The 12,091-nt window shown below is 37.7% G+C and overlaps 1 protein-coding gene across 1 annotated transcript in view; it reads right to left on the bottom strand.

Moving 5' to 3' along the window:
- Adgrv1 (adhesion G protein-coupled receptor V1) overlaps positions 1–12,091 on the bottom strand; it is a 595,268-nt gene that overhangs the window by 401,978 nt on the left and 181,199 nt on the right. Inside the window, exons 60-67 of the mRNA XM_008829347.3 lie at positions 10,674–10,794; positions 9,238–9,376; positions 8,840–9,025; positions 8,193–8,425; positions 6,062–6,210; positions 2,866–3,067; positions 2,231–2,450; positions 29–268 (exon numbers count right to left, since the gene is read on the bottom strand). Of these exons, the coding sequence (XP_008827569.1) occupies positions 29–268; positions 2,231–2,450; positions 2,866–3,067; positions 6,062–6,210; positions 8,193–8,425; positions 8,840–9,025; positions 9,238–9,376; positions 10,674–10,794 (1,490 nt within the window). The remainder of the gene's footprint in view (positions 1–28; positions 269–2,230; positions 2,451–2,865; positions 3,068–6,061; positions 6,211–8,192; positions 8,426–8,839; positions 9,026–9,237; positions 9,377–10,673; positions 10,795–12,091) is intronic.

Genomic DNA, 12,091 nt, shown 5'->3' on the forward strand with positions numbered 1-12,091 from the left:
AAATTTTGTGGAATATAGTCAAACTTACTGTTAATGTAATATCATTAGCTCTAGAGTCTAATTTAGCTTCTCCTTTGACAAGTTTAAGTTGAATTATGAAAGTTTCTTCAACTTCAGTTTCTTCATGAGGATAGATTGTCAGAATGATGGTTTTCAGTCCACCTTCTCCCTCTCCAAAATAGAAGGTTCCAGTCACTGGGTCTGCAATGTCTGCATTCAGTGGTGGTAAGGCTTCCCGAGAATTGGGTCCTATAATCTGCCAGTTCACCTGTGGGGTGTTACTAGTTTTAGTAAAAATGGTCAATTCTAAGCAAGAAATTATTGCAGTACATGTAGTAATGGAAAATATAGCCATATATAAAACTACTCTAGAATATATCAAGCTAAGTCCTACTCCATCAACTCATCTGTCCTTAAAATAATATTTTCAAATATGAAAGTTGAAAAATAATACTCAGTCATTCGCAAACATCACAGGACAGCAAAAAATACATTTAAAAATACACATTACAAACACATAAAGTTCACGAGTTCAGTGTTCTTCTGCAATGTGCACGGATTCTGCCAATCAAAACATACTGGAGTAAGACACCAAAACCAGGAAAATTCTGCTGAGTGTGAAGTCTTTTCTGAGTATATTTAAATTTCTATTGTAAAAATGAATGGAAGTTTTCCTCTACGTCTTATCAGAAACACGTTTGTATTATAATAAATATGGTTTTAGGTTTCTGTAATCTTAAGTTGCATAGCTGTTGTACTATCTATGAGGAAAAAGACTGCGCTTCTCTGTGCTTGTCATTCATTGCTTAGCAGCATTCACCACAGTGGATTCCTGCTGGAACATGTCCCAGCCTTCTGGACTCACATAATTCTTATAGAACATATCCCTTCCCCAGTTTCATCTTTAACTTCTCAGTCTTCCTTCCTCTGATCCCTACAATCCAGGAGCCAAAAGCTCAACTCTGCATTCTCCACATTACTATCTTCACTCAGAGGTCCAAAGTTTCAATGCCTTCCAACACATCAACATGGATCTCAAATTACCATGTACAAAGTAGAATGCTTAATTTTTTTCTTTTTTTAAAATTTGTATGAGTATATTGTCTGCATATAACTAAGTGCACCCATGTCATGCAATACCCACGGAGGTCAGCAGAGGGTGTTAGATCCCCTCTTGATGTTACGGACAGTTGTTAGCCACCCATGTGGGTGCTGGAATTTGAACCCAGGTCCTCTGCAAGAGCAGTCAGTGCTCTTAACTGCTGAGCCATCTCTCCAGCCCCAAATGCTCCATTTTTCATCCCAGCTAATGAGTTTTGTAAGACAGCACTACTATTTCTCCAGATGTTTGAACTACAATTCTAGGAGCCATTCTTCATTTCTCTTCCCTTCGCCTCCAGGTCTAGCCCAAGGAACTAAGCACACCTTGTCACCTCTTTCTCCACTGGAATAGAGGACAGCAACCTCCCAACCATCTCTCTCTCTCTACCACCCCCCCCTCTCTCTCTCTCTCTCTCTCTCTCTCTCTCTCTCTCTCTCTCTCTCTCTCATCCTCACAATCCATCATCCACACAGCAGCCATAAATGAGCTACTTAAGTACAAATATAATGAAACTTTTTCCTGTTTAAATTTCCCTTAATGGTGTATTTTATTTAGAATAAAGTCTTTAACCTGTCCTAAACGGTTCTTTGTGATCAAACACCTACTAGACCCTCTGATCCACTTATATTGTTAGTTGTGCCTAATCAAGTAGACCTCTCCTACCACCAACAGGTCAGGCTTACTCTTCTCCAGGATATAGTATTCCTTTTGCCCCAGACAACACACCCTTATCTCCTAATTAAAGGTAGCCAGCAGGTCAGGGCAGGGGATGAAGAACCTCCTCCCTTTTTCCTAGCTTGCTACTATTCAAGTCTATTTGTTAAAATGAGCCCAGGACTGTGAGAACAAAGAGCAAATCTGTTCCCAAATATGTTCTCTGCCTGGGCACACAGCAAATGTTCAATGTTGGATTGATTCATTTTATCAGACTCATCTATCTATTTTTAATTTGTTCTTGCATTTCCTAAGGACAGATGCATGCCTTATAAACATTTACAGACTCATCAGGTGCAGAAGTCATTTAACATTTACAAAGTAATCAATAAACACATCTGGGGAATAATAAAATCTAACATCAAGCACAGTATATCAAAATCACTTTTAAAATCAAAGGAAAAATAACTCTACCTGAACGTCTCCTAAGAGTCCTCCAGTCCGCTCCAGGGTCAAGTGTAAAATCATTGTGGAATTGGGGTTAGGAATGCAAATTTTGCTTTCATTGAGAAATCTTATGACCCCAAAGGGAGAGTCACTTTTGGCAACTGTGATTGTGCTCACTAGGTGGCGCCCAAGGACCGCTCCACCAGAAGCTCCAGTGAGCAGAATTTCAATGGGCTCCTCAAATTCACTGTATAGCAAGAAGAAGCAATTCTGTGAGTCTAAACACATTAAAATGCTTGTAAAATCCAAATAACTAGTCATTTTCCAAATTGGTCATACATATTCAAGGCACAGTAGTCACACACCAAGAAGAGGGTGTTCAGAGAAAACCATGATCAACATCAAGAGGCTTCCCTCCCTCTTTTTAATTGCTTCAGATGAACTTAGGAGATGTGGCCATATCCCAACAAGACTGTTTAAGGAACAGAAATTATCTCCTCCGAGATGAAATGACATATACAACCACAGTGATCTCCCACCCACGCTTTCTCTGCCCTGGAACTCCCAAATCTCACTGTGTGTTCTCAGTAGGAACATGTATTGTCAACACAGAGCATGCATAAAAGTTAGACTACAATACCCATGCTTTGTATATGACCAACCTTTCACTGTCATCAATGATGGAGACATTTATAAAATTTAGGTTTTGTCCATGCTGAAAGGTGACTGAACTACCGTGCAGTAGATAATGGACACTTTCGGGAACAGCAGAGGACCTCTGAGAGATGAAATCAACGGACACGCGGCCATAAGTTCCGTGGAGCCTCTGCACTGGAATCCTGATCAACCCCACATCTTCTTCCACTGTAACAGGAATGTGGAATTAACTAGAATGCTAGAAAAAGCAACTGGCTTTTCAAAGATTCAATCAAATAAAACTAAGCAATTAAAAATAATGATTCAGAGTAGACTCTCGATTCTTCCATAGTTCACTTTACAAAATAACTAGTAAAAGTATCGTGGCCAGTATTTTTTATGAAAAATATAGTATACCAGATATTGAAAGTTGAGTGATCAGTAAAAGAATTTAAGAAATCTATGCCATGATTAGCATGGGAATTCCTTCTGTGCATGCAACACACAAGTAAATGACTCTTACCAAAGACAATGGTAGACTCTTAGAATGCACAGAAAAGGATTCTAGAAGCAGTTCTAGATTGTTTCTACACATTTAGTTTAATACAAATAACATGTGTAAGTACACCTAACTTGTGCACCATTTATTTATAGCTATGGTTCTTCACACTTATTTGTGTGTGTGCGTGTGCACACATGCACATATACACATGCCATGGCACATGTGTGGAAGTCAAAGGAAAACTTGCAGAGAGTTCCTTCTCCTTTCATCCATGTGTGCTCTAAGGACCAATTTCAGGTTGTCAGGTTTGGCAGCAACCACCTTTACCCACTGGGTCATCTTGACAGCCCTCATATGAATATTTTAAAGTCTACAAGTACAAACTCATATTTTCAGGTCTTGAAAAAAATGTATTAAGTAATGTGAAAACATATCCTCAATATTTTTATTTCAATTTAAAGTCTTTAAATGTATTTCCATCTTGATCCTTGCTGGCCTCTACATACTAAATATACTAAATATTATTTAATGGGTATCAAATACTTATGGTTAAATAACAGTCAATTTATATTTTAAATATGATATCAAAAAATCCTCCCAGATACACTGAATTAGTAAAAAAATGAGTGAAAACCTCTGTGGTGGGATAAAACACTAGAATAGGAGGAAAAGGATACCACAGGGGAATAGCTCAGCCTGCACAATGAGTGGTCCCATTACCACATCAGCTCTGGTTTCTTTGCCCCTTTGTTTTCTTTGGATGTGGCTGGGGCATCTTTAGACTTGGAGGTAAACTGACGATAACTGGTGCTGGGCAGAGGAGCCTTATTTTTTATTACAGCTGCCTGCTATTTTTGTAACATGTTTGCGTTGAACACAAAGTACAGAAGATCTTCCCTTCTTCCTGGATGAGTGAACAGATGATTAAATACTGATGTCAGCATCCTTGAGCATATTCAAATGAGGAACTTTTGGCTACTGCTTCTGTCTAAAATGATGCTGTGTCTTGACTGTGGTCGGAAGCGTTGAAGCTTGGCATCTCTTTCCTTCCTTGGAGCTTTCCCCATTCAAACAGGACAGATTGGGTAAAGTGCTAGTGAGGCTGAGTCTTGCTTGCCCCAAGTCGGTCATCTTTGTATGAATCCGGTGGTTATGGAGTTTTGTTTTAAGGTAATTTTTTTCCTGATGTCTTCCCCAGTCCTCATGATTTTTGTTTGTTTGTTTATTTCAATAATGGTTTTTAGCTGACATTCAGGAAGAGAGTGAATACTTAGAACTGTGCCACTAATGAAAGGAAATTCTATCTCTAAGGATGCATTTCTTTACAGATCTGTATCATACCATCCTTTGGACCCTCTGCTAGAAAAGTAGAATCAAATCTCAAATGATGCCTTTTAAATTGGATCATCCAGATTATGGATGTAGAGCAGTAGAGTATCATACCTCTATGAATGTAAACCATCTTGCACCTGCTTTATGATGCCTAGTAGGGACCGTGCTTTATCAGAGCTGTTCTTAATGGTGTTATTCAGATGATGACTGAGAAGTTAATAAAATAATGCCAGGTACCACAACAGTAACAGAACTGTGCTGTTTTATGGGATTTTGTTTTTCACTTTTATTTTTTTAAGGGAGGGTGCTAGATGTCTCTATAATTTTGTTCAAATGACTGCAGAACCTGGAAAGGCCATTGCTGCTACTGATGTATAACATACTGCTACTATTTGTCTTTTTATAGAAATATAAATATATATACATATACAATTTGAATTTTTTGAAAACTTCAGCTGTGCTGTTCACTTTGGAAAAAATGTATCCAAATTTACGATGTTGACTTGGCATTGTACAGAAAGTAACAGTCTCATTGCTCTAGCAATGTTAAACTTAATTTTCTTCCATTTTTATAGGGGTAACGCATTGTATTAATTGTGTAAGGTCTTATCTACATGGGTTTACTTACAGAAACTAATAAAGTATTCTCTAAATAATGAAAAAAAGAAAAATGAGTGAAGAGAAAAAAATCCCATTTATTTCTTGATGCAAAAATGCAAAATGAACTTTATCAACAATGGAGTGTGTGAGAGTATTGCCTGAATGTGTGTAAGTGCACCCATGTAGTACAATGCCTGCAGAGGTCAGAAAAGGGTGTCAGATCCCCTGGACTTGAGTTACGAATGGTTGCTAACTGCCATGTGCCTCTCAAATTTTGAGAGGTTTTCTTTGAAATGTTTTACTTTATTTTTATTTATATGTGTGTGTGTGCGCGCACACATGCACACATGTGTGTGCACTCGCACAAGCACACGTGTCCTCAGAAGCCGGAAGAGGGAGAGAGATAATCCCCTGAGCTAGCATTACAGGCATTTATGAGCTACCCAGTGTGAGTGCTGGAGACCAAACTGGTATTCTGTGAGAGCAGTAAGCATTTTTAACAACTGAACCATCTCTCCAACACCTTAGAAACGTTTTCAACAGACACATTTTAGTAAGCCTAAAGTTAAACATCATTTTTTCAAAACTGAGTAAACATTTGGCTTTGCCAAAAACACAGAATGGTTCAAGACTACCTAAAGGTATTTGAAAACATATTTTCAAAATAAATAAACATACAAATATAAAGGTATTTCTGTGATAAAACCAATAAGATTTGCATATGATGAATCAGATTTCTTTGCAATTCAGAAAATGGTGTCAATTTAAGAAGAGCGGACTGAAGCTACCTGAGATGGCAGTATACTTTGGGTCAAATTCGATGATACCCTCTGCATGATCATTTTTCATTATTATGATTCGAACAATGGAGACGTTTCCAATTTCAGGAGGTTGATCTATTTGAAGTCCATTTCTTTGGATGGTAAAATCGTATCCTCTTACAAAGTCATAGGAAACAAAAATTAAACACAACAAAATAAGATAACAAAAACACATACTTGGTTAGCATGAACATAAAGGTCCCTTTAACTCATATAACTTGGTTCTAGTAGGAACTGTACTGTTTTATGTACTTTGCAGTATGAACAATGAATCCATGACTTTCACATGCTTGACAGATGCTCTTCCCCAGTCCTGTGATGCTCTTAAAGATCCTCAATACTAAGACACTCATCTGAAGGCATGTTTTAGAAAGACTTTGGTTTGATCACTTTATTATTGACACCAACCTGTAACCAAAACTAATATACAATTATTATGTTTGGGCAATATAAAAATAATAAGATGATGAGGAAATTTGGAAGGAGCTACCATAATATAAACTGGTAGATAACTACTGCTGAGCATTTTATAGTAAAAGGTCCTGGGGCTCAAGCACGGAACACCAGCTGAACTTCAGATGAACAGTGGAAGGCTGGGAGGGTTATTTTAAAGAATAGTGAGTGTCATGCCACAAACCAATAAATGCTCAAGATTTAAGATACTTTTTAATTATAATCAATACTTTTAATTATAATCAATATCCTTTGATCCAGAGGGCAGTGTACTTGTATAATATTTCTGCAAAAGACTTTTTTACATCATTGCTCATATCAAACAAGCTTTGACTGCCAGAACTTTATATTACTTCAATTCCCAAAGTCAATGCACTTTTTAAAAGGTACTTTTTAATTCTCCAAATTCTATCTACCTGCTATTTATAACCTACCTTGTACTGAAAGGTTGAAAACTGCTTAGTAAGATTATTGTAAAAGCAAAGTTAGAAAAGTGGGGTGAGATATTAAATGCCAAGAGTAACTGCATCATCCGTATCCTGGGACGAGCTGAAACCCCAGAGAACTAGCGCAGCCAGGTCTCCAGCAAGGACACAAGAGAGGAGGCACTCGCTGACACTGCTTCCTTTTTCAAAGCTAAGGAAACCTAGTAATTATCCAGAAGCAAAATCTGTTTCCCAGGGGTAAACGCATGTGGAAACTTCTTTAGAGTAGCCCAGAAGACAAAATCTTCAAGTCTTAGTTAACTAGCTGTCATACAGTAAGCTACTTTCACCAAACTGCAATCACTTCATTAAGACAGCCAGTGAGTAACTCACATTTTAATATATTCAGTACGGGAAGACCTTCATTCCATTGCCAGATACAGAGTCTTTTTTTTTTCCAGTTTAACATTTGAAGTATATGTAAACTCAAAGTATTTTTTTTTCCTTGAGTGAACTGTTGAGTTTAAAATTCTTAAAGCATGATATTTACATATAACTAGGGTAAATATATTTTAATGTATAAGAAACCTTTTGATGTTCTCTAAATTCATGCATCACTCTAGTAAAAAGTCTTCTCTTCCTGGGTCCTGTGTAAGTCGTCTGTGCAGAGGTGACTGGGAGATTCACTGACTCACCAAGAGCAGTTTCCTATACTAAGGGTGCTTTCTGCTCTGTCAGTCAAGTCTGCTCCACTACCTCAGAGAAGGAAAAAAGGAAAAAGTCTTAATATGATTAATTTTGATCGTTGTGGAAAGCACACTGAACCTGTTTGGTCAACGACTACTCAAATTTTTAAAACTGTTACTGGTCAAGCATCTACCCCATGGACGCACAGAGTAGATGATACAACCTTTGGTATTCCAAGGAAAGATGCCTCTCCCATGTGCCAAGAAGAGGGGAAGAAACTTTTGCCACTCGAGATGACCTCTGACCTAGAGAGCAGTTAGGCTAATTCCTCATAGAACTGTGAGATGCTGTCTCACACTCAATTCCCTGGCTTTAGTGTATCCACACAACAGGGCCATATTCTTTCCAAGTTCAGGCAGAGGTGTGGGAAGGAATAAAATTTAGAAAACTACAAAACTAATAGTCTTTGCCTTAATTTCTCCTCTATATCTGATGTCTTCGTTTCTCTCCACAACCCCCTAATCTCTCTTTACCTTCCCTGGAGTTCCACTTTTGTAATTGCAAGAACAAATTCCTTAGGGCCTTCAGGATGGCCACTATCCAGGATTTCAAGATGCAGACTTTTTGTCGTCTCTCTGGCTTCAAAGAGGAGCTCTCCTGTCTTGGGAACGAAGTCCACACCTGCATCCACTGTCCTGTTCACTGTCTCATACCAGACTCGAACACGGCCAAGGTAGCCACCTGACCGGACCACTGTGACATTGACCTACAAAAAAATTGTTTGCTTGTTTAATTTATATAACCACTCCACAAATTATCTCTAGAGATTCTGTATACCAAGATTATGTTGCAATAAAATTTAACTCTATAAAATTAGAGAAATTAATTCATTTACAAAAAACATTAGAAAACAAAGAAACAGATTTTAAAGATCACTCACAAAATTAGAAACAAAAACAATATTAAGACCTGAAGCACAGGGCTGGAGAGATGACTAACAACAGTGGCTGCTCTTGCAGAGGACCCAGGTTTGATTCCCAGCACCCAAATGGCAGCTAACAACTCTCTGTAACTCCAGTTGCAGGGGATCCGATGCCCTCTACTGACCTCCGCATGCATTGCACAACATGGGTGCATTTACATACATGTGGGCAATACACTCATGCACTCCACACCATACCCTCTGTGCTCCTTCAGACACCCCAAGCTGCCCATGGGAAAAGGTGAATCGGCCATAGGGGGCGTCGCTGGCCACCATGGTGATGTCGGCGGTGCTGCTGGCTTCACTCAGCACTCCGCCCTCACTAATTCCAGTGAGCCGAAATTCATAAGAACATTTCTCCTCTGGAACATCATCATCCAAAGCCTGGGGAAGGTTTAAAAAAAAAAAGTCATTTACCACAGAATGTGTAAAATGTAAAATTCTATCCCCAGAAATTAGCCATTGATTCTGTAATATTAACTGCCCCGCCCCGCTACTCAAACACTGAAAGAGAGAGAGAGAGAGAGAGAGAGAGAGAGAGAGAGAGAGAGAAAGAGAGAGAGAGATTGATTAACAGAAGGCAGCCATACTGGTACCTGTATTATGACAATGGCTTCAGATTGTCCATTTTGCATTGTCAGTTTGCCTGATGTTTCAACAAACTCCCCCACAGAAGAAGGAAATATCCTCCAGAACACTGTGATTTCCCCCAAAATCCCTGGGCCACGAACAAGGCTACAACAGTTTTCAAATTCATATTTAGTACATTTTTATTTGATGACACTTTTCTTAAACATTTGCTGTCCCTTTAAAAAGTAATCAATTTTCACTTATTTTAATAATATTGTGGTAATATAATATTACCAATCAAGCAAAATTCTTAGATTTCCAAGGTAGAACCACTCAAATTACTAACCTAATATGTATCCTCACAAGTACACTGACCAAAAAAAAAAAAGAAAACTGAACACTAAAACCAGAAGATTTAAAGGAAGAAAAATAAGCATAGATTTTTATTTATAAGAATAAAATAAAGTCATCAGGTAGATTTCAATGGTAATGATGCCTAGAAGCTCAGAAAGTAACCAACTGTGACTAGTAATAATCAGATATTTAGAGATTAGAAATGCATGTGCAAACATCCAATGTCAATTGCATTGAAAAAGAATTTTTCTATATGAAACTGTGTATTTTAATAATGAAATGGAGATCTTTTTAAAGGTTAAAACATCATTTAATTTATGTCTTATAGGGTTTATACTGAGTACAATATTGTATAACTGTAATAATTCAACTGTAAACCTAAAAATTTACAGCCAAATTTGAAAGAGATGCATCCTACCTCAGGAAAACGTTATTGAATATGTCAATTGTGTTGTAATGATATGCTTCTTCTAAGTATGTTGTTATTAAATAAATCATTTTTAAAAATTAAAAAAAAAGAATAAAATAAGAAGAGCCTAACAATTTCTCTGAAGAACAGAAATATCAAGCTTCATTCAAGAAGTGTCTAGTGGAAAATGATAGGTATCACCATTGGATAACTACCAGATAGTAACCTCAGATAGCTACCAAACAGAGAAAATCTAAGTCAAATCCAGTGACTTCACTGAGGGCTGTTACCATTCCTTATTAGAGAATGTGGAAAGAGCAACTTGTCCCTCATCATACTTAGTTATGCAGCAGGCTCTGGTTTTAGAACTCTTAGAATCAAGTTTATAGAGAGAAAATAATCCCTAATTCTGGGTGTGTAGTGACAGAAGAAGGCTGTTTAATATTAGTTTACTGTCTAATCTTTACCATAGCCTGTGCCAATCATCCCCGAGTCAAAAAACCTACTTATGTCTAACTTTGAGATAGCTTCAAGATACAATTTTCAATTTCTGCCTAATGTTAGTTCTAATCTCTGCATAATGCTACCAATATGGAAAACAATAATGATTATTACATGTGCCTTAAGAATGGTATGCTAGGCTATTTAAACAAACTCTCATAATCCCCACATAGGCAAAGAAAATCCCAAAGTCCTTACCTGATGATAGCGGTACCATTGTACTTTGCTGAGGGTTCTCCAATAAGGATATGCCTAGATGACGGAGCTATCCCAACTTCTGATGCTCCCTTTTCTCCCCGAATGATTATTGATGCACTACCTAAGTTGAAGGTGACACATACCACTTTGAGGCAAACATGGGATGCACATACCTGCGACAGCACTCATAGCACATAGGAATGTTATCCTCATTTTACTACAAGCACACTGAGGCACACTACAGACTCCCGCGATCATGCTTTGAGAAAGGGGCAGGAGAAGGTGCGTGGTGACCTCCTAGCTGCTTTCACTGTATGGCAAGCCTTCACTGTCTACATGAACTCCTCTCTGCAGTGATCATCTCGCTGCCCTTGGCTATGTACCCATGGCAACTGCCTATGTGAGAAAAGCAAGATTCTTGGAGGCACCATCCCTAAATTTTAATTTCCTGACTACCATATAATTAGAAGGATTTTAAAAACTGTGTCAGTTATACTATTAAAATGGAAATTGAACTATATCTAGTAATTTGAGTATCCATACTGTAACTTAGCAGTAATTTGATGAAAACTGTTTCCAGCAGCACACACTAGTTTCATGGAAAAAAAATTAAAACCAGTTTATGGTATTCCCACAGTCTTTGCAACATACCCCAATGGTGTGCTATACAATTAGGGGAACATTCTCAGTAATAGAATCCACTTTTAGTCCCAGAGCTTGCTTAGGATAGAATTTTGATGTTGTAAAAGGACCATGTAAAAATAAGCAAGTTTTCACTTTAAAAGTTTCTCATCCTTTTTATTTTTGTAGCACAAAGAAATCATTTTTGAGCTGCCTTTTCTCTACAGATCCAGAAACAAATCAGTACATAGACCATAGGCAAATGAAGATTAGGACAAATGTCAGAACAACTAAGTAACTAATTTCAGATAAACATGTAAAACATTGGCTATAATAACCAAAATCATCTTTTATTGCCAAAGAAATATATGACCACTATAAACATATTTAGAAACGATAGGCCATCAAAAATCACTCTTAGCACTTCAAGTCAATTCTAAATTAATGTAATACAGAAACATGACTTCTCCGTGTAATTAGAAATTCTTGGGGCTAGAGAAATGGCCCAGAAGTTGAGAGTATTTACTGGTCTCGCAGAGGATGTGAGTTCACTTCCCAGCACCCATGTAGGGCAGCTCACAACCGCCTATAATTCAGCTCCAAGGAGATCTAACCCCTCTGTCCTCCACAAGTACTTGCACTCTCATACACATACCCACACACAGAGAGACAGAGATTACATACACACACGCACACACACACACACACACACACACACACACACACCAATATATATAATTAAATTTTTTTAATCTAAAAAGAATTTTTAAAGAATTGCTGATTTTTAATGTAACTAA

Source organism: Nannospalax galili, unplaced genomic scaffold (genome assembly GCF_000622305.1).
Source record: "Nannospalax galili isolate Female #2095 unplaced genomic scaffold, S.galili_v1.0 scaffold173, whole genome shotgun sequence".
Classification (NCBI taxonomy): domain Eukaryota; kingdom Metazoa; phylum Chordata; class Mammalia; order Rodentia; family Spalacidae; genus Nannospalax; species Nannospalax galili.